Source organism: Prunus mume, linkage group LG1 (genome assembly GCF_029339155.1).
Source record: "Prunus mume cultivar Tortuosa linkage group LG1, ASM2933915v1, whole genome shotgun sequence".
In the NCBI taxonomy this organism is placed as follows: domain Eukaryota; kingdom Viridiplantae; phylum Streptophyta; class Magnoliopsida; order Rosales; family Rosaceae; genus Prunus; species Prunus mume.
Genome location: NC_142698.1, coordinates 7481875 through 7501875, shown reverse-complemented (window position 1 = coordinate 7501875; position 20001 = coordinate 7481875). Strand labels below are relative to the sequence as shown.

The 20001-nt window shown below is 36.2% G+C and overlaps 3 protein-coding genes across 4 annotated transcripts; 2 read left to right on the top strand and 1 right to left on the bottom strand.

Moving 5' to 3' along the window:
• The first annotated feature begins 1330 nt into the window (after positions 1-1330).
• Positions 1331-3908, top strand: LOC103332491 (Cupredoxin superfamily protein). Its single transcript, XM_089044287.1, is given in 6 exon segments — positions 1331-1745; positions 1859-1951; positions 2046-2258; positions 2372-2560; positions 2655-2978; positions 2980-3908. Coding segments are annotated over 6 exon segments (1743 nt in total). The 5' UTR covers positions 1331-1454; the 3' UTR covers positions 3613-3908.
• Positions 3909-9838: 5930 nt separating this feature from the next.
• On the top strand, positions 9839-13005 carry PNSL4 (FK506-binding protein 16-2). Of its 2 annotated transcripts, none has more exons than XM_089044241.1 (5): positions 9839-10327; positions 11331-11423; positions 11978-12034; positions 12130-12198; positions 12605-13005. In XM_089044241.1, exons 1-4 carry the CDS (start codon positions 9944-9946, stop codon positions 12163-12165), a joined length of 570 nt encoding a protein of 189 aa, XP_088900367.1. In that variant the 5' UTR covers positions 9839-9943; the 3' UTR covers positions 12166-12198; positions 12605-13005. The 2 variants fall into 2 exon arrangements, with proteins under 2 accessions (XP_088900367.1, XP_088900366.1); XM_089044240.1 differs by having other exon boundaries at positions 9840-10327; positions 11978-12038.
• Positions 13006-15493: 2488 nt separating this feature from the next.
• On the bottom strand, positions 15494-16625 carry LOC103331917 (Heavy metal transport/detoxification superfamily protein). The gene is made up of 2 exons (XM_008234592.2): positions 16097-16625; positions 15494-16008 (listed from the first exon to the last, which is right to left on the bottom strand). The coding sequence occupies exons 1-2, from the start codon at positions 16254-16256 to the stop codon at positions 15701-15703; spliced, it is 468 nt and encodes a 155-aa protein (XP_008232814.1). The 5' UTR covers positions 16257-16625; the 3' UTR covers positions 15494-15700.
• Between the last annotated feature and the right edge of the window lie 3376 nt (positions 16626-20001).

The window sequence follows — 20001 nt, the reverse complement described above, 5'->3', positions numbered from 1 at the left end:
ATATTTATGACATAACAAGATTTATTACTTATAGGAAAAGAGGCCAATAACTTTATTTGAAGTACATTTAAATAGAAAGTGGCTAGATTATTGTTTCGGTTTTAAAAATTGAAAATTGAAAAAACAAAATCATTATTTTATAGCTAAAGTGTTGTTTTGTCCCTTGAACTAAATCATAATTGTCAATTTACCTGTTGTTTTGTTTTGTTTTGTTTTGTTTTGTTTATATAAATTAAGGACTCAAACTATATGAAAATGGCCAATTAAGGACTCACCGTCAATTTTTAAATGTCTATCCAAATTTCCACCCCTATCAAGGATATATATTAGATCCTATTTATGAACTTATATGTAAAAACCCTTTTTTAGGTACTAATTAGTTCCATACCGGGAATGGTGGGGTAATCATGCATGGATATATTTGGATAGGGCACCATGCTTATTACTATTTTCTGGTAAACGGGTCAATGCAGATCAAACTTTGATGAAGCTCCAGCGAAGGAGAGGGTCCTCCTCAACCTACACCGTAAAGGTCTCACAATGATATTTCTTAAATAATACTTATTGTAGAGGATAATACTTAATAGGGTCACAAAATAGACCACCCGAACTCTTGTGTAGATAGGATAAACTAGAGGGATACGTATGCACTTTTTTCCGCCATATAAAATACACAAGTGTAATTCAATACGATAAAGGAGTTTAAAATGTGATCGTGATCATATTTTACTTATATTTAATCAGCTTCAACTGGACGATTCTTCCATCTTCTCGATCAATGGATGTCCTTTAATGTTTTCATAATTAATTAATATGTTTATATCGCTTTTATATTGTCGATTTCTCGTAAAAATGATTTATGAATGAAGACAAAAAAGATATTTAGTTTGAATGTTTGAAATACAAAAATTCATCTCAAATAATCTTATATCCATAGTATGTCTTCTTGTTGCTGCAAAACCAAAGCCTGAAACAACTCGTTTTCATAGAAATTTCCACCTTACTGCTGGATTTCTTTCTCGTGTTTTGACATGATATGGTACAACATTTCGGGGCTAAAAAGAAAAAGAAAAATACAACTTGGCAACATGGACATGGAGTTGGTTTGACCAATTAAAACTTCATAAAAAAAGAAAATTGCAAATAATTTGAAGATGTCAGCTTCATACGAAAAACACAAGCTCATAAACAGGAAAATACCCAGTAATTTCCTGCATGGTTGACCAAAGACTGAGTAATTGATTGAGTCTTTAGCTACCATGTTTGACCAAAGACTCAGACACTATATATAGAGCTGGAGGGGGGAAAAGCAATTGAAGCAGCTAGCACTTTTACAAAAAGCGCCAATTTGAGTTTGAGGAAGCAACAGCACCCAATATAATTAATATTTCATCAACTTTCAAATAGAGTCTCTGTAGTTTTTTCAGTGAGCTTTGTAAAGGTTCCAAAGAGAAATGGTTGAGCTTTTACAGAGAAATGGTTGCATTTTAAAGTTATTTCTGGCTTTGTTTCTGTTCTTGTCTTTGGTTGAGGTTCCAGCAGTGGAGGCTAGAATTAGGCATTACAAATGGGAGGTGAAGTATGAGTACAAGTCCCCTGATTGCTTCAAGAAGCTGGTGATAACCATTAATGGTAGATCTCCTGGACCAACCATACTTGCTCAGCAGGGAGACACCATCATTGTTGAGCTTACAAACAGTTTATGGACAGAAAATGTAGCCATACATTGGCATGGAATTCGACAGGTACAATCCTCGTAATTTCCTCAATTCCTATTTATTTGTTATTTGATCAGCTAAACTTTTTAATTTTTTATGTTTCATAGCATCTGAAAGTGTGCTTCTTTTTTCGGTTGCAGATTGGAACACCGTGGAGTGATGGAACTGAAGGCGTGACTCAATGCCCAATAGTGCCTGGAGACAAATTCAAATATCAGTTTGTGGTTGATAGGGTAAGTAGGACATCATTTTCATGGCAGACAGATTGTTGTTGTTGAATTAATAATTTATACTGATCTCCATGTATGATTAAATTGCCTTTTGCAGCCTGGAACATACCTCTACCATGCTCATTATGGAATGCAGAGAGAAGCTGGTTTATATGGTTCGATTCGTGTAGCGCTTCCTGATGGAGAATCAGAGCCTTTTTCTTACGATTATGATCGAAGCATCATACTTAATGATTGGTTCCACAAGAGCACTTATGAAAACGCAGTTGGGCTGTCCTCCCTTAAGTTTGTCTGGGTTGGGGAACCTCAGGTAATTAATTGTCTCTCTATTCAGTTTTTGGGTAACAAATAGAATTTACTAGTTTACTGTTTGCTGCTGTCAATGCACTTGTTAATGGGTTTTCCTTTTGGCCAAAATTTCAGTCGCTTTTGATACAAGGAAAAGGAAGATTCGACTGCTCCACACTGACCACTCCAAGCTTAGACCCCGAAGTTTGTAACGCAACGAACCCGGAATGCTCCCCTTACGCAATGACAGTCGTCCCTGGCAAGACGTATCGACTAAGGGTTGCTAGCTTGACTTCTCTGTCTGCCCTCAGTTTTCAAATAGAGGTACTAATTTATCCATGTTCATGTAGTATGCAGAACACAATCTGCATAATTTTAAGTATTAGCATATAATTAACAAAACTTGTCCATATTGCAGGGCCATAATATGACAGTGGTTGAGGCAGACGGGCATTATGTTGAGCCATTTGTTGTGAAGAACCTTTTCTTATATTCTGGTGAGACATATTCTGTGCTAATAAAAGCAGACCAAGACCCTTCAAGAAATTATTGGATGACAACAAATGTGGTTAGCCGAAATGCCACCACCCCACCTGGTTTAGCCATTCTCAATTACTATCCAAACCACCCGAGGAGATCTCCTTCGGCGGTACCCCCGGCAGGCCCTGCTTGGGACAATGTTCGCGCCCGATTGGATCAAAGTCTTGCCATCAAATCACACCAAGGCTTCATCCACACCCCTTCCCCCAACCGCAGACAGAGTGATTGTGCTTCTCAACACACAAAACACCGTCAACGGTTATGTCCGCTGGTCAGTCAACAATGTGTCATTCACTCATCCTCACACACCTTATCTCATTGCCCTCAAGCAGAACTTGACTGATGCATTTGATCAAACTTCTCCACCTGATGGGTACGATTTTGTAAACTATGACATTTACAAGAAACCAAACAACACAAATGCTACAGTAAGCAATGGGATTTACAGGCTCCAGTTCAATACAACAGTGGACCTTATACTCCAAAATGCCAACACCAGGAACCCGAACAACAGCGAGACGCACCCGTGGCATCTTCACGGGCACGATTTCTGGGTCCTGGGATATGGGGAGGGCAAGTTTGACATTTTCAATGATCCAAAGAAGTACAATTTGGTGAACCCTATCATGAAGAATACTGTGCCTGTTCATCGTTATGGGTGGACTGCTTTGAGGTTCAGGGCAGATAATCCAGGGGCTTGGGCGTTTCATTGCCACATAGAGTCTCATTTCTTTATGGGAATGGGTGTGGTGTTTGAATCAGGAATTGATAAGGTGGGAAAATTGCCTTCCTCTATAATGGGCTGTGGTGCAACTAGAGGAGTTCACAGGCCATAGTCATTGGTGCTTGTCTTGTGGGTGCTTCAGTAAATATACCAAGCAAGAGGTTGCAAAGGAAGAAAAGAAAATTTGAAGAACCAAGTTTAATTACATTCTTTGTTGTAAAAATCTAGCACAGGAACATTTATTTTGTATTCAATATAGGATTGAAATCCATTTCAAAATTTTGAGTTGTATTGTAGCTCTCTGTAAATTTTTAGGCAAATGTTAAAAACAACCACCAAAAGTGGTCCATGTTGAAATTAGTCTAACTTATTGGTGAACTACCAAAAATAAACATCACCTTTTAATAATGATGGTTCCTTCTTGCAAAAGGAAGTCACTTTTTTGTAGCAGTTATCGGATAAGAACGAGTTTTTTTTTTTTTTTTTTGGGTGGTAATTTAGCCTCGACAGCTCAATAATTTAGATTTCCATATAAATTTCCACCGCCCCGATCTCTCAACTTTTCAACGATCCTCACCCTAAAGTTTATAAACCTTGCATCGGCAAAGGAGTTGAGCTACTCACTTATTGTCAATTGATTTTGGGGTGAAACCTCAACTTCTCTCAAGGGGTGGGACTAGGGTTAATTTTCTTTGTTTTCCTCTGTTTTAGTTCTTGTATTGGGTTTTCCTAATTTCTCAAAGTTTTTTTTTGTCTAAATAATTTTTCTTTTCCATTGACATTTTTCTGAACAACTCATTGAAGTTAAAAAAGAAACTTTTGGGTGGGAGCACAAGAACAAACTTTTGTCTGAATAATTTGTTGATTAAGAGCAGTATAAAAAATAACAAGCATGGAAACATATAATTTCCAAGTAAACAAACATTCAAATATATAACCAAGCTCCAAGCCCTACTTTCACGTCCATGCCATGCTAATGTTAAACCTCCAAGCAACCCTACTCCAAGTAAAATGCAAATTAGTTTCCCATTTTCGGGTTTAACTGAAATCATCTATGTTGATAAGATGCGCTGGGAAGGGGTAGTAATGATCGTCTTCTCTGCCATTATACATCCCCTTGGTTACATCAAAATCCTGCCGCAGAAATATTAAACAAGTAATCAGAATTTATATTAAAAATAGAAAATTAAAAGTTCAAAAATCTCCTCTCTACAGTAGAAATGGTGAAAATGGTTATGTTGAAGAATATAAAGTTCCATATTGATCGGTAGTTAGTTGTCTTTTTTTTGGGGTTTTGTCTCCCCTATCTCATAATAAAAAAAAAGGTCCTATATCGGAAACTTAACTGATTAAACTACAACTTATAATAACATTGAGGCCTTTTGGGATCAAACCTCACACCTACTAGGCTTTGTAGGTGGTTAAGTTGGGGATAATAACAATGTTGTTAGAGCACTTCCACCCATTTGCCATGGCAATGGGCAAGGGCAAGGCAATGGGTTACTATTCATGTGAATAGTAGTTACCATGGAAATAGGAATTTGTATAGAGTTTTGGTGTGGGAAGTGAAGAATATGACGAATGATTTATTTATTTTTTTAAATTGAAATTTTTAGTATTTTTTTAGATTTTTTAAAATTTTGGCTCATGACGTCAGCAAACCTTAGGCAACAGCCCAGACTGATCTTGCCTTTGGGCTCTCTTGATTTGGTGGGACCCATGTGCTACCAAGGCTGTAGAAGCCCGCTGGAACTACAAATTAGGGCTTGGGCCTCCTGTTGCTTGGGCAAGGGGCCATTGCTGGAAGCGCTCTTAGTAATGGGCTACAGGCTCGTCTATTTGAAATTTGACACCCCAATTCAAACTCAAACCAACACTCTGACCTAGATCGATCACACATTGATTCGGTGTGGCCATTGACTCAACTCATATTAGTGTTGTTAGTAGTGGGCCGCATGCCCGTCTCTTTGAAATTTAATAGATTTTTAGGTTGAACTTGTAATTAGAAGTTGGCACGTACCCGAAGAGGATGGCCATATATCACAGGCCACTGATGGGCTTCTTCGGTTGCCAATGCCAGCTTCTCATGATCATGGTCTCTTATTGGTCCCCGTACCTGTACCTGTGATTAAGATTTTTAATTCTATGGTGCTTAATCAACAGTTGTTGATTAATGAACATTTTAGAAACTAATTAAACCAAGTCCAATATTGTCCTAAATTAATTAATTACATACTTTTGGAAACCTTCGTCGGAGCTCCATACTTGCATTCGCTAACAGCTGTTGCCTATATTGATTATTCATAGCTCCTCTCTGTCATGATATAAAGAAATGTGTTAAGTGATTTAGGACCGACCATATAAACCCTGTTCAATAAGTGGACCGCATTAGTTGTCCGTTTTCAGTATACGGAAATGTGAGGAAAATAGCAGGGATGTAAAAGTAGTGTTAAGAATACCATATATATCGTAAATGGTGAAGCTAGAGTTTATATATTTTGGGGACCGGGAGTCGGAGGCAGGAGAAATAGCTTAAAAGTTTATGAACTTACACACAGCCACTTTAGGCATGTATGTAGCTCCTCCCTCTCTGCACATTGTGTGACATCTTTAATAGAGGTATGTCCCGCCAATACGAGTAGGTATATCACCTCTATTAGAGATGTAATATATGGTACAATAATATGGTCTCTCTAGCATTCCCAGTACGTAATATATTTTGCTAAAACATACAATTAGGGTGTAGCAATAAAAGGGAAATATATACTAAGAACCCTTTTAGGGTTTAGACTGATATATATACCTGTACCGAGTCATGAAAACGTGGGACATTCCTAGGCACTGGTCCCGTGATGATCACTGGTCCAAAGGTCCCCTGGCTGCCCTGCATTAGCCCCAAAATAATTTAACCCAGCACATAATTAATTAATGTCCAGTAATTAAACATTGCTTAATAGAAAAAATGAACTTTTAAACCACTACAACTTAAAGTTGCATACTGCTGGACTAGTGCCCAATATTCCAGGTCTGGAATACGGCAGCGCTGAGGCAGCACTACCACTTGTGCCAACCCCCGGGAGCCGCCGGTTTCTTGGGAGTGATCTATTGAAGCCCTGGCCATCGTTAGTTGGTTGTGCTAGCGGATATGGAACAGACCCCAAATGGATATTGTTTGCCTGCCATGAATATTGTACAATCACATTATTTCAACTACTTAGTTGTCAAATGAAATTAAGAAGCAACTAATTAATTACCTGCGTTGGAATTGTAGAGGGTGATAAGGTATGGATTTTGTTGCCATAATTGGTGCTTGTAGGATTGGCATGGTGAGCTGTTGAAGATGAACCTGGACTTTTGGACTTTGGTGGTTCGGTTAATGAACTTAAGGCCTTTTTTAGCAGGACTGAAGAAGGAAAATTCATGGCATTTGGATTTTGGGGGGCTTTATTAAGCGATACTTGATTAGGATGCCTCCTGCGCGTTTACAAATTTCATGACAAAATAGATATATGTAAAATGATATTTACAAAATTTAAAGTTCGAGAAGAAACGAAAGGAAAAAGAAAACAAACATCACAGTCGAAGGGGAATTTGAAGTTGAGACATTTTTGAATGTTGTAAAAGAAAAAAAATCATTAGAACAAGAGTTAGATGGTTACATGACATTTTTTATTATTATTATTATTATGTTTCATAGTTTTACTACTGATATTTTTCTTTTAAATGTAGAGCGCGCTCACAAAAGTAGAGTCATTAAATGAGAAATTGAACATAACAAAAAAAGAAAAAAATTGATTAAATCCTTCTTTGAAAGGAAATTTTAGTAAAGCTTTAAACTACTTTACTAATCTAGAGAGAGAGAGAGAGAGAGGGAGGGAGGGAGCACTAACTTCACACAGAGAGACGGGAGGGAGGAGTACTAACTTCAGACAGAGAGAGAGAGAGAGAGAGAGCACTGACTTCACTTCAAGGGGCTGCAAACTTGTCCCATTTCTGCTGCTAGTAGGAAATTGCGAAGCAACATGATGAGGCTCCAAAAGTGCCTTCCCCTAGATATGTAAACATAAAATAAAAACCAAAATCATTCTGATAATCTAATTCGCAAACTGGTTCATCTCAGTAAAAAAAAATCACTTTATCCTCTTTTATAAATTTGTATAACAGAAAACGTATGTCCCAATGTGGATTAATACATACTTATATCACCATGGCACATAAAAGAAAAGTAATTGAAAAGCAAAGTACATATGAAAGTAGAAATTAAATGAATAAATTGAAGTCCTACGTACCTTTCTCTCCATCGATGATCTGTTGGCCATGGCTTTCCTCTAATTAAGCGAAGGCTGTGTAGATATAAGAGTATGACTCCGAGAGGGGAGAGATATATATATCAAAGAATGCAAGTCATATATAACACAAATGATATTCAGGTTACATTTGCTACGTGTAAAAGATGAGCTTGTAAAAAGAGTGTCATGTCATAAATGAGAGAGATTCTCGCTGGAATTGGGCAAATATATATATATATATATATCAATTAATTTTTTTGTGCAAAACAAGCCTCTGAAAGATAAAGCTAACAATAATTTTCAGAATATCATAGAGAAAATTAAAAGAAAGGGCAGAATTAAGTCTCCAGAAGTAGCTCACCCAAAAAAAAAAAAAAAAGGTACTCTTAAACATTTTACGAATCCTCTTTCTTAAAATGAGATTAAAAGAAAAACCATATCAATGAAAAATTTGAATATTTATTACAGCATAACGGTATTAACGGCCAAGATTCGAATATATATTCAACCTAACGGTCCATGCCATGCACCCGTGAGAACACGGATATACGCAAAAGATTGATCCCAACCCTCTTAACGGTAAAAGGGTCCTTTAACGGTCTCAACGGTAATAACTATTTTTTTTTTTCAAAATAAAAGGCCATGTGCAGAATTTTACTCGTCCTACAGAATAAAATGTTGCATGGCATCTGTTTTAAATTGAATGTTTCAAATTTGGTGATGATTCAAAATAAATTGACATTTGAAATACATGCCAGAGAAACCAGTATGAATATAAATTTATAATAGCGAGAGTAACCAAAAAAACCAAGTTAAAAGGATTTTTATGTGTGTGTGTGAGAGAGAGAGAGAGAGAGAGAGAGAGAGAGAGAGAGAACCTTCACTGACCTTGGCAAGGAAGTTGACAGAGCAGTCCCAAAATTACAGAACGACATAAAAACTAGAGGTAAGAATGGATGAGAATTTGGAGGAAGAAAGGGAGTGATATTTTGCTTTCTTCTTGTACTTTTGGCATGCAAAATAAGTTGAAAACCAATCTGGGGGTAGTAATGGCTGAGGATTATGATTTAATGGAAAGCAAAACAGATGAGTTTAATGTGAGGTGACTTGCATGAAGAGAGTGACTACTAACGGACGAATGTGCTTCAGGCTTTCAGGTGTTGTCTTTAAAGGGGCTTCACATTTAAACCGAGTCAAAGTTTTGACTCATTTTTAGTGATGTAGATCAAATGATGAGCTCAACAAATCGCAGTGAACTTAGATTACTTGTTTAAAAGAGTCTATGCACAGATATTATGTAAACATAAACCAACTATTAACTAATAGATTAATATTAATCTCTCAAGGGAATGTATCTATTGAAATATAGATATGTAAGAACGAGATCGCGCCCCACAAAAATTGATTAGAACAACCTAATTATAAAATCATTGCTTAGCATTTTAATCTTTTTAATTAAACTAAAATGAACAAAAACACTTAAGTAAGACCCCATTAAGCTCAGATTACTTGCTTGAAAGAGACAATTCATATAGTTCTGAATTCTACCTTCTTTTGGTGAATGTTCAATCTACTTTAATATCATATTAATACATTCTATGGAGAACCACATATATAATCTCAGTTAATTTTAGTATCAACTAGCTATTAATTTAGTGATATTTTTCTTTCCAATATTGAAAAGAAATAATAAGTTTGGATCTCCCGTCCTCCATATGCAATGGCTTGAAGTGTTCGAGGCTCTAAGGTAGGGACTACTTTCTAAAAACTTATGGTAGACATGATTCAAAAATGTTCCATTTCTTTGATTGTTGCCAATAACACCATCTTCACTAACCAAAACTCAACCTTTGCATAAAGTTTCATCTTCTTGTGGTTTTCAATTCAGAACATTTTGGGCCGGCCCAAAAAACACAAATTCTGGGGTTTGCCCAACTATGAATCAAAGAAAAGGCCAGATCGACTCTGATCCCAGTTTACCGGCCCAGATCACCCCCAAATGGGTCCCATCGTATCCACTCTTCTTTCCCACCCAAAGCACCGGAATCGTTTTAGCAGTTATCATTTTGCTAAGCCATACATACAACTCAAAGCTCCAGATAGCCAAAACTAAAAAAGAAAGCCAAAAAAAAAAAAAAAAAGCCAAAAAGAAGAATGAAGGTCTCTGCTCTAATCCTTACAACTCCAAAGCCCCTCCCCCATATTCAAAGCCTTCATCCTACAACCTCCTTTTCCTCCTGCAATTCCAAACCCACTTGTTATTGTTCATCTTCTTCACCGTCCACAGCTGAAAACAATGCAAAGGTGTCTTGGGCTTCAAAATTTGTGACCAAGCAGAGTGTTTTGGATGTGGGTTTTGGGCTTTTAGCAGCTTCACTTGTGGCATTGTCACCTTTGGAAGCTAATGCCACAAGAATTGAATACTACGCCACTGTGGGGGAGCCTTTGTGTGAACTGAACTTTGTTCGTTCTGGGCTTGGCTTCTGTGATGTTTCAGTGGGTTCTGGTGTGGACGCTCCTCGTGGTGAGCTCATCAATGTGAGTTTTTCCGATATATTTTGAAATAAAAATACAAACTTTTTTGTTGGGATATCCTCTAATTGTGCTTAATTGCTTCAGTTTTACTTGAACATGGAAAACTAATCTTGGTTTGGTTTGTCATTGTTGTATTTTTACTGAATTTGAAGTTTTGGTAGTTTTTAATGGATATCAAATACACTGACTATGAAGAAAATTTTAAAGCTGTTGTCTCTCTAAAATCCCAAGTATATAAGACATGAATTCATATCATATGTGATCAAAACATTGGGAAAGAGAGATACAAGTGAAGTTGATTGTGTTTCAGTAATATGAATCCAGAACATTTCTCAAACCTTGGTATTGAACTTTTTTCCAAGCATGACTTTACTCATGATTTTCCCCTTCTTGATTCGTGTTCATTCGCCATACATACATTCCCTAGGTTTTGTATCTTCTCAAAAAAATAGTTTTTGTATGCCTTGAATATATTGTCATGACGTCAAATGTCCAGAAACCTGTAGGACTTCTCTGCAACAAGCTTCTGAAAACCATAAAAGTCCATCTAAACGCTCATTCCTTCATAGAGAGTAATTGTCTTCCTATATTTAGTGAAACTAATCCTCACCTGCCGGGGGAGAAATTCTTGACTCACTTGCACCAAATATACAAGCAGCATCTGTTTGGTCTGTTCAAATCAGTTTTATGATTTCATCTTCTTGGCCTGTTAATTAGTTGTTCGATCCCAAAAATTTACACTATTAAAGAGAGAAACTTGACAATGTAATTAGCCTCAGCCTAAAATACTCACCAACATTCTCCTTTGTGTGTAGAACTTCAGAAACAAAACAAAACTGCAGAGTACATGTTTAGAAAATAAATGACCGGAAATGATATACCAAGATTCAGATGAATAAACTACTAAAAACCTTACCTGTGTATCATGTTACTCTCCATTTCTCTTAAACTTCAGTTTTTATCAAGCACAATGTAATAACACAATAACCTGCTAAAACGAATGCAGGTTCACTACACCGCAAGATTTGCTGATGGGACAGTCTTTGACAGCAGCTACAAACGTGGCAGACCTCTGACTATGCGTATTGGTGTTGGCAAGGTATGAAATTGTCTCAAATGATTGATACTGTTCTACTTTATTGCCAGTTAGATGAAATAGTATCTCTTCATTTCCCAATTGACGTTAATCATGCATGAAGCTTTTAAATCTAGGATCACACTGCTTAATGAGCGCAAAAGCCACAGAATAATCATAAGCAAAATTCTTTTTAGATATCTTATGGTTATCCACTTGTTATATTTTCGTACTAAAATTACATCTTAACCGCCTATATTATGTGCACTTTGCTTTCTGTGAACTGCTGATTCTCTGTTCTATGGCTGTTCTGTCTTTTGCTTACTTAGGTGCAATTTATGTTATTCCTTTAACATGAGAGAGTGTGCTGTTAGATAAATTGCAACTGCATTTGGGCATGGTGTATGTATTGCATGCAGTTCTCCAACTTGTTGTACAGAGCATTTGGACTTTGTTTTATTCAACTTCTCAGTAAACGAATGTTTATCTCCCCTATTGCACTTTGTTTTATCCCTCTACATATGGCCTCATTTATGTATGCTCATTTACGTTTATCTTATGTATACTTTGTTGTCCAGGTCATTAGAGGATTGGATCAAGGAATTTATGGGGGTGATGGTGTGCCTCCAATGCAAGTAGGTAGGACTTCAGAACAGGTTATTGTGTTCTATGTTTTTGCCATTTGTGAAAAAAGAAGATAACAAATCATTACCCAACAAATGTTGCACAGGGGGAAAACGTAAGCTCCACATTCCTTCACATTTAGCATATGGACCAGAACCTGCAGGATGCTTCTCAGGTGAGGACCCATATCTTGACTTGTTAGTTTTCCTAGGTTATTGTATCTTTTAACTCTTGCCCTTGGCCAAAGTCATAAACTCGTAACTTTCTATCATCTTAAAATGCCTAGCCTATACTAAGGCCATAAAATATGTGGTTAAGTCACTATCATCCTCATTATCTGTATATGTTTCTAAATACTAGCTATATACTATGAGTTAACTTCTTGGGACAGTTAAATAACACCACTGTCGATATTTGCTTTCATAATTTTTGATATTTTATGGTATCATAGTGCTACACCTTTCTTAAATGTGACGGTTTCTAATTTATTCCTAGAGCATGAGGAGAAATGAAAGCATACTCCGTGAATTATTTTGACAACTATTCAGAAACTGATATAATATATAATTTTTTTCTTATAGGTGACTGCAATATACCGGGCAATGCTACTCTTGTCTACGATATTAATTTTGTTGGTATCTACTCGGGAAATAGGCCATTGCCAGCAAATAGATAGGGAACCCAGATCAAGTGCATCTCCTGACTTTCCTGAAACTCAAAGCTTCCACTGTTAAATACAAGTTGAGACAGGACTCCTCAAGCATGCATATATGAGAGCACCTTCTTTTTGTACGCTTGGCTTGCTAACCGGAGATCTATCCCTGAATAAAGTCGGTATAGCTCCCGCCTATTTCATTCTACGTTCTACCTTACATTTTTTATGTATATAGCATTACCTCTATGGAACACATGAAAATTCCTATTAATGAACATACTTATCTTATGTAATTTAAACACTTTGAAAAAAACTACTTGTCCCTGATTTGAATGCTAATACCCATAAAAGTAGGCTCAGTTAGCTGTTTCACCTCATAAAGTGATCAGTGTCAAGCTCAATCAAAACCACTGGGTTGCAGCAGAGAGTTCATTTCTCTATAAGGTCATATGAAAGTTTTCCAATTTTAAAAAAACACACACACACACACACATTCCCAGATTTGGTTTTAGAGCTGATGCTTTGGCTTTAACTCTTCAGTGGCATCCGTAATGCTGATGGGATTAGGATGGTTGCTTACATATTTGGTGTACGACATAGTACTCCAATTTTATCTCACTTTGAAAACCAGCAAAAGGTGTCTCAAAATGCATGCCTATGGGAAGAGAAGAGCATGATGCAATAAAAGATCCTTAACCAAATCTTTCAGATTGCTTTATGTTAGACGTGTTGCTGCTGAGACCATGGCTTTTCTCTTGAATATCTACATTTGCCCAAAATGGGCTTAGTTCTGAAAATTTAGAGGACCTCACTGCCTAGCTGCTCTCTCATTGCTGACACTGGTCTGGTCACCTTTATAAAAACGGCCAAAGTTCCTGTGGGTTGGTTAGTACACTCATCTGGCCTGTCATGGAGCTTGGCACATCTTTTTTTCTTTTCTGTACATATAGCGTACATCAATATGTTTGATGGTTTGCCATCTGAAATATTTCCACGGGCGGAGTTAGGATTTTTAGATTTGTATGGACCTTTAAAACTTAATCATAAATGACTTTATCATTGTAAATGGAGGTTAACACACAAAGGACTTGTAGTTTAAGTGATTAAGAGCAGTTATCTCAATAAAAAAAAAAAATAAAAAAATAAAAAAATAAAAAAATAAAAAAATAAAAAAATAAAAAAATAAAAAAATAAAAAAAGAAGAAGGCCAACACCACTTCAAGTTTGGCTTTGGCTCCGCCCCTCACATCAATGCCGCAAATGGAGGATACTAGTGCTGTAGGTACTTATCTTATCAAAGGAAGTGACCTGATACATTAGTAATTATCTTTGGGAATATGTTGTGGCCCAGTAGTTTTCATTTCTTTCCACTTTAACCTTCTAAACTTTACACTGTGGGGGCTTGCTTTTTGCCTTTATCCTACATTTTTGCTCACCGTCTTCAACTGCGGTGCATTGTTACCAGGTCATTTGTGATCACGTATATTATGTTGCGCGTATTAACTTATTAACATTTTCCTAATGATGCAATCACATATGCTAACTATGATTAGTCATTATGTAATATGTGGCAAGTTGACAACATGATAAATGACAGAGTAAACAGTGCACCGTGATTGAAGTTACATACAAAATTTTGTCAAATGGCATTTGTATTACACAAGAAAACATAAATTTTGTGATTAGACCTTAGATGCTTGTAATTTTGATTTTTAGGATTGGAGGTGAAGTGAATATGGTTTTAAACAAAGTTAAGAGGTGGGGTTGATTGCTTAACATTGCTTTATCAAAGATATTGCTTTTTGAGCTCTAGGTATGCATATGAAAACGTCTTTACGCTTCCTCTGGATCAGAGAAAGGATACAGAAAGAAAAGAGAAAAGGTTAAAAGGGAAAGAAAGGAAGAAAGTTGATTCCTTAGTTCTTCATGTTTGGTTGAGTAACCAAAAAGACGGATCTGCTTTCCTTGGCAATTTCCTTTAGCTCTTTCTGGAACCAAATGGATTTGAATAATGTTAACGTTGGTGCCAATTATTTTGAATACTAGACGCCCTAGACATGTTGTTTTTCATATACAGCCTCCGGAAGGTAGAGATTCAAGCTTTAGTCATGAATGCGGGCCTAAATGCACACTATCACTAAAACTACAAACTCTTGTAACAACATTATACGATTTCATATTAGTCACTTAAAATCTTGGGGGATCTTCAATGTCACACATTGTATATGTAATTTGTTATTTGTATAATCATCAAAGACCTACAAAGTTGAAATCTAGGTCCACTTCCACTTTGTTTGCCATGTATGGTTGTTTTGCTTATGGAGCCACAACAGCAACCCCTAAGGCCCCTTAACTTAAAATAGAAGAGACAGCCAGCTAGCACCAACTCGTTTGGGGTGAAGAGATACAGCTGTGAACAAACCAAAGCCATCCCAGAGGCACGAGAAGTAAACATAAAAATAAAGCTATGTATGATAGGTACCTCATAACAACTCAACTAGTTTCACCAAATACCCCAAAAGCTATTCGACCGCTTCTTTTATTTTCATTTGTATTTTTTGGGTTTAAAAGTGTTGTTAATATAAAAGGCGTGATATAGAATTGTCTCGTCTATTCTATTTCAAGTCCACTGTTCCACTTCACCCAATATCGTATTCTTCTGTGCATATAAAATCTTAACATCTCCTCACTTATTACCAATCATTGATTTTGGTCAATGGTTTTGGATTATTTCCTCTAACTTTAAGCCCAACCACTGATTTGGAAACCACATTAGTTTAATGATATGGACCGTCGGAGGGCAAGAAAACAAGCATGATCAAAATCCTTAATTCCTCATATTTCTCATTAAAAAAAGGGAACCCAAAACAAAAATACAATAATATAAGAAACAAAACTAAGAAAATGAAGAAGACAAAAAAGGTCCTAGACTGAAAATATTACAGAGGCTTGAAAAGCTAGGAGAGAGAGAGAGAGAGAGAGAGAGAGAGAGAGAGACTAATGAGAAGATGCCATGATGCTATTACATGATAGAGCAGGCATTGGGGTTGTCATCACTGAACATGGTGGTGTAAGGGTCCTCATATCTTGTGACAGTGCCAGTGGAGGAGGTCATGTTCATGTTCTCCACATTTCTGACATAACCAGGAGGTGCCTTCTTGTCATAAGCTTGGGCAATGTAGGGTTGTGCCACTAAGTTGTAGGGTATATAAGGCCATATCTCTGCCCTCTTCCCTGTTGACTTTGCCTTCTTCAGCACTTTGTTTGCTTCAACATAACCTGTCACACTCACCTTCTGTTGCTTCCTGTTAATCTCCACAGATTTAACTCCTGCAAAACAACAAAAACCCAACATTTTCAGCTCAAAATTTTCAACTCTCAAAGAAGAAAAAATGATACAATATTAACAACAACATACCACTTAAAGAAGAGAGGGCCTTCTTGACCTTAAGCTCACAGCCATCACAGTCCATTCTGACTTTGAGCTCCACAGTCTGTAATTGCTTCTTCTTTTTGTGTTTATGGCTGCTGTTGTGCACTAAATCAGACAAATACTCCAAAGTTCCTCCAACTCCCATTTTCAGGTTTCAAGGATTTTTTTTTTACTCAAGCAAAATGAGTCTAAGAGAAGCTGCGTATGCTTAACACAAGCTCAGCTAGGAAAAAAGTTGTAAAGGAGAGGAGACTAATGAGAAAACAGAGATGACAGATGATGAAATGAGCAAGAGAGAAAAAAACAGAGAGCTAGATGCCTTTTAGCAATTACTTGGTGAACAAAATTTATATAGAGAACATTGGAAAGTTAGCTGTCCCTAGAGAAACTGCAAGGAACTTCCCTTGCTAGTAAACAATTCAATGGATTCTTTCCTTGCCTTCCAACTCTCAAAGAGAAAGGCTTCTAAGGCTGCTCGCTCTGCTTTCTTTTACTTCCTTCCTTCCTATGACATATTTCTTTAATACAGGCCTGCTTCTTATATAGACTCTTTTTTGTTCTTTTCAGCAGATTCAAACAGAGAAAAGGTGGTGGACCCCTCCAAACAGCAGAAACAACAACTTTAAGGACCCAGATATTTGTTGTTCTGGAGGTTTCATTGAATTTAAAATTATTATATATGGGTTCTTCACCTTCTGATTTCTTAATAGGGAAACCATTATACTTGGTGTGGAAGAAATGATACAAGACACAGACTACTTCAAATTTGCATTGGTGCCTCTACATTGTCTGGTATATACATAAAAAAAAGGTTGAGAAAATCTTGCCGTTCATAACAAAGTTGTAAACCTCAAATTACATACACATGCTACAACACAACAAAGTTGTGAACCTCAAATTTGTTTGGTGGCTCGATTTGGATTGGTTTGTAGTTGAGTCGAAATCAATTCTTATGAGTCTCATTTCTATAGATAAGACTTGTAAGACACAATATGTTAGATTGTTATTCAATTTAATAAGTCTAGACCCAACATTTATAAATTCACCAAATAACGACCAAGACACTAATCCGATTTAATTGAAATAGTCTAGTCCAGTCCGAACCACTAAACATGACCTAAGTTTACTTCTTTAATTTTTAAGGGAAATAAAGAAAACGTTTACTAATTTTGTGAATGAATGTACGTATCTAAATTTAGGCTTTATACACGATGAGGAAGGGAAATGTAATGAAAGAATCAAAATTACAATATATCTACCTTAAATATATCAAGATATAGGGACTTTTATGCAAAATAATTTAAGTTATATACTAGGTAAACGTTTGAAAGCAATGTTTCAAGGAAAGGGACTTGCTGAAAAGTGATAGGGCCCGATGATTATGTTCGTTCAAAGCATATAACACAATATTAAATTGTTAACAGTGAAAGCAGCTTCCACGTTCCAAGTGAACAAACACCGAACACGAATCAAGGGCTTCTGTGAAGACACGTGGGAAGAATCAAACGGTGGAGATGGTGTGGGTAGGCCAATAGGAGCTGGCTGCCTCTAAATGTGGGGTTATTTATTCCCTTAGTCGTTTTTTTAGCCCAAAGATTCGTTTAGTCGTTTGCTTTGGGTTTTGCTTGTGAGCTGTTTCGTGTTCATCATTTGGTCAAAGAGGAGCGTAGCAAAGACAGAATGTTACTATGCCACGATTTATTTGGGGCCAATATCATTCCAAAAACAATAACACCAGACGGTACTAATCATTTTTATCACGTCTTTGATATTCTTTTTGAAAAAATTAAAAGCATGTTTTGATAGCGAAAAACACTTTTAATAGCGTTTGATAGAAACACTTATAAGTGATTCTGGATCACAAAGTTCTTTCTCTGAAAAATCACATTATAGGTGCTTCTGTAAGAATCACTTCTAAATGTTTTTTGGAAAAAAACACTTGAATTTTTAAGGGTTAATTATATAAAAGTACCCAACTTTTGAAAATCATTTCAAATTAGTACCTACCTTTTTAATTTTTTCCCGTGCATACCCAACCTTTTAAGTGCCCGTTTGTTTATTTAAGGTGATAAGTGCTATATTTTAAAACTTGGGAAGCTCAGCCTGTTTGGTAAATTATGATAAAATCACTTATTGTTAAAAATTGCTGTGAGAGAAAGCAATAAGTGAAAGCAGCTAATGAGGTGCTTTCATTTTTTAATTATGCAAGAATCAATTTCGAAGAGGCATTGTGTTTAATGATTATGCGGAAATCATTTTCTAATTATGTGGGAATTAGTACCAACAACACTTTTAACAAAAAGTTTACCAAACGTCAAACTGCTTTATCTCACAACTGATTTATCTTACAACAAATCTGACAACAATTATTTTTACAGCACAACATGCCAAACTGGCCCTAAATGTCTATGACCTATATTGTTCTACTTTTTAAAAATTCATGAGGTCTATAGTAGTTCCTCTTTATGCTTGGCTCCTTCATCGAATAAGTCCTTCCTCTTTATGTGCCGCTTGTTGTTTGACATGTGTGCTAAATTTACATAGTTTTATTTGAACCTAATTATTTCATACGTAAATACAAAAAATTTGTTTGGGTTAATAAAATTAAATATTTTCCCCCCTTAGTAATTGTTTTAAAATTTTCAGATTGACCCCTTCCAGTAAAAAACTCAGACCATATGAAAAAGCAAAAACTAAGACATTACATCTGCTTTCTTTCTTTAAATGAAAAACGAAAGAGATATGCTTTGAGTAAATAAAATTTGAAAAGAAAAAGAGAAAGCTGTTAGCAGCCTTCATGGACATAACCACGAACGCGTTTGGCTGCGGACATAGCTGGACCAAAGCTGTTTTAGATTATACAAGAAGCAACACCAAAAGAAGAAAAAATTCAACATCAATGTTTCCATTTTGAAGATTTTTGAAGCTTCCTAGTTCCTGCTGTTCCACCCAGCCCAGGCTATATTCCCTCCTACAATTAATTGTTATTATTTATTTGTTTTTTTAAATGTCCAACCTATCCTCTCTTGAAACTTTTGGTTTTCTAGACTTTAATTAAGAGAATATAATTATTCCAAATTATGTTAAACTGTCCCCCAACAACCAGATTTGTGTGCCTTTTGTACATAGTTTAACATTAGTCATTATCTGCAAAGGACCCATTAGTATAGTAGGTTGGAGCAATTGCTCATTTGAAAAGGTTTTGGATTCGAGTCCTACCATTCGGGTAGTGTGTGTGAATTTAGTATTTACTATCGCCCTTCTCAATAAGAATGTCCTAAAAAACAACATTACAATTATCCGAATTCTAATTTGGGATTAGATTGGAACTACCGAACAACTAAGAGAACACATATAATATTATTGACTAAAACTATAATATGGAATTTCATTAGGACCAAAAACTAGAATTATAGCTTCTGCTTCTCCATTTTTATTTTGGTCGCCATAGAAGAATACAGAACGAGGGGACATTCTAGTCTTGCAAGAAGCCCTAAACTAGAATTATAGCTTCTGCTTCTTCATGTTTTGATTCCAACATGTTTTGTGTCATATTTTAACCCTAAGTCGTATACAATAGGACTTTTAGGGAGCTATATATATCAAAGTGATCTTTAAACAGTGTGAGGAAAACACTCGACTGCGTGCACTTGTTTTCATCTTTCTTCTATATTGAATATTCCTATACAATCTAGGGACACTAGTATTGAATGACCCTCTACAAATTCTTTTGTAGTTGTCTGATTATTTTTCTCAATCGCGTTTATATTATTTTGCACTTTTCCTTTCCAGGAAAATCAAGGGCCGATTTTCTACCATTTAACTTTCCGAGGTTCTCTTTTATGTTTTGCAATGTGAGCCACCGCATTTATAGTGGCCCTAACTTTTTG

Coding starts and splice junctions, on each gene's coding strand:
- LOC103331917 (XM_008234592.2), bottom strand. CDS start 16,256: ATGGGAGTTGGAGGAACTTTGGAGTATTTGTCTGATTTAGTGCACAAC. Junction 16,009..16,096: donor GGCCCTCTCTTCTTTAAGTG/GTATGTTGTTGT, acceptor GTTGTTTTGCAG/GAGTTAAATCTGTGGAGATT.
- PNSL4 (XM_089044240.1), top strand. CDS start 9,944: ATGAAGGTCTCTGCTCTAATCCTTACAACTCCAAAGCCCCTCCCCCAT. Junction 11,424..11,977: donor TGCGTATTGGTGTTGGCAAG/GTATGAAATTGT, acceptor TTTGTTGTCCAG/GTCATTAGAGGATTGGATCA. Junction 12,199..12,604: donor ACCTGCAGGATGCTTCTCAG/GTGAGGACCCAT, acceptor TTTTTCTTATAG/GTGACTGCAATATACCGGGC.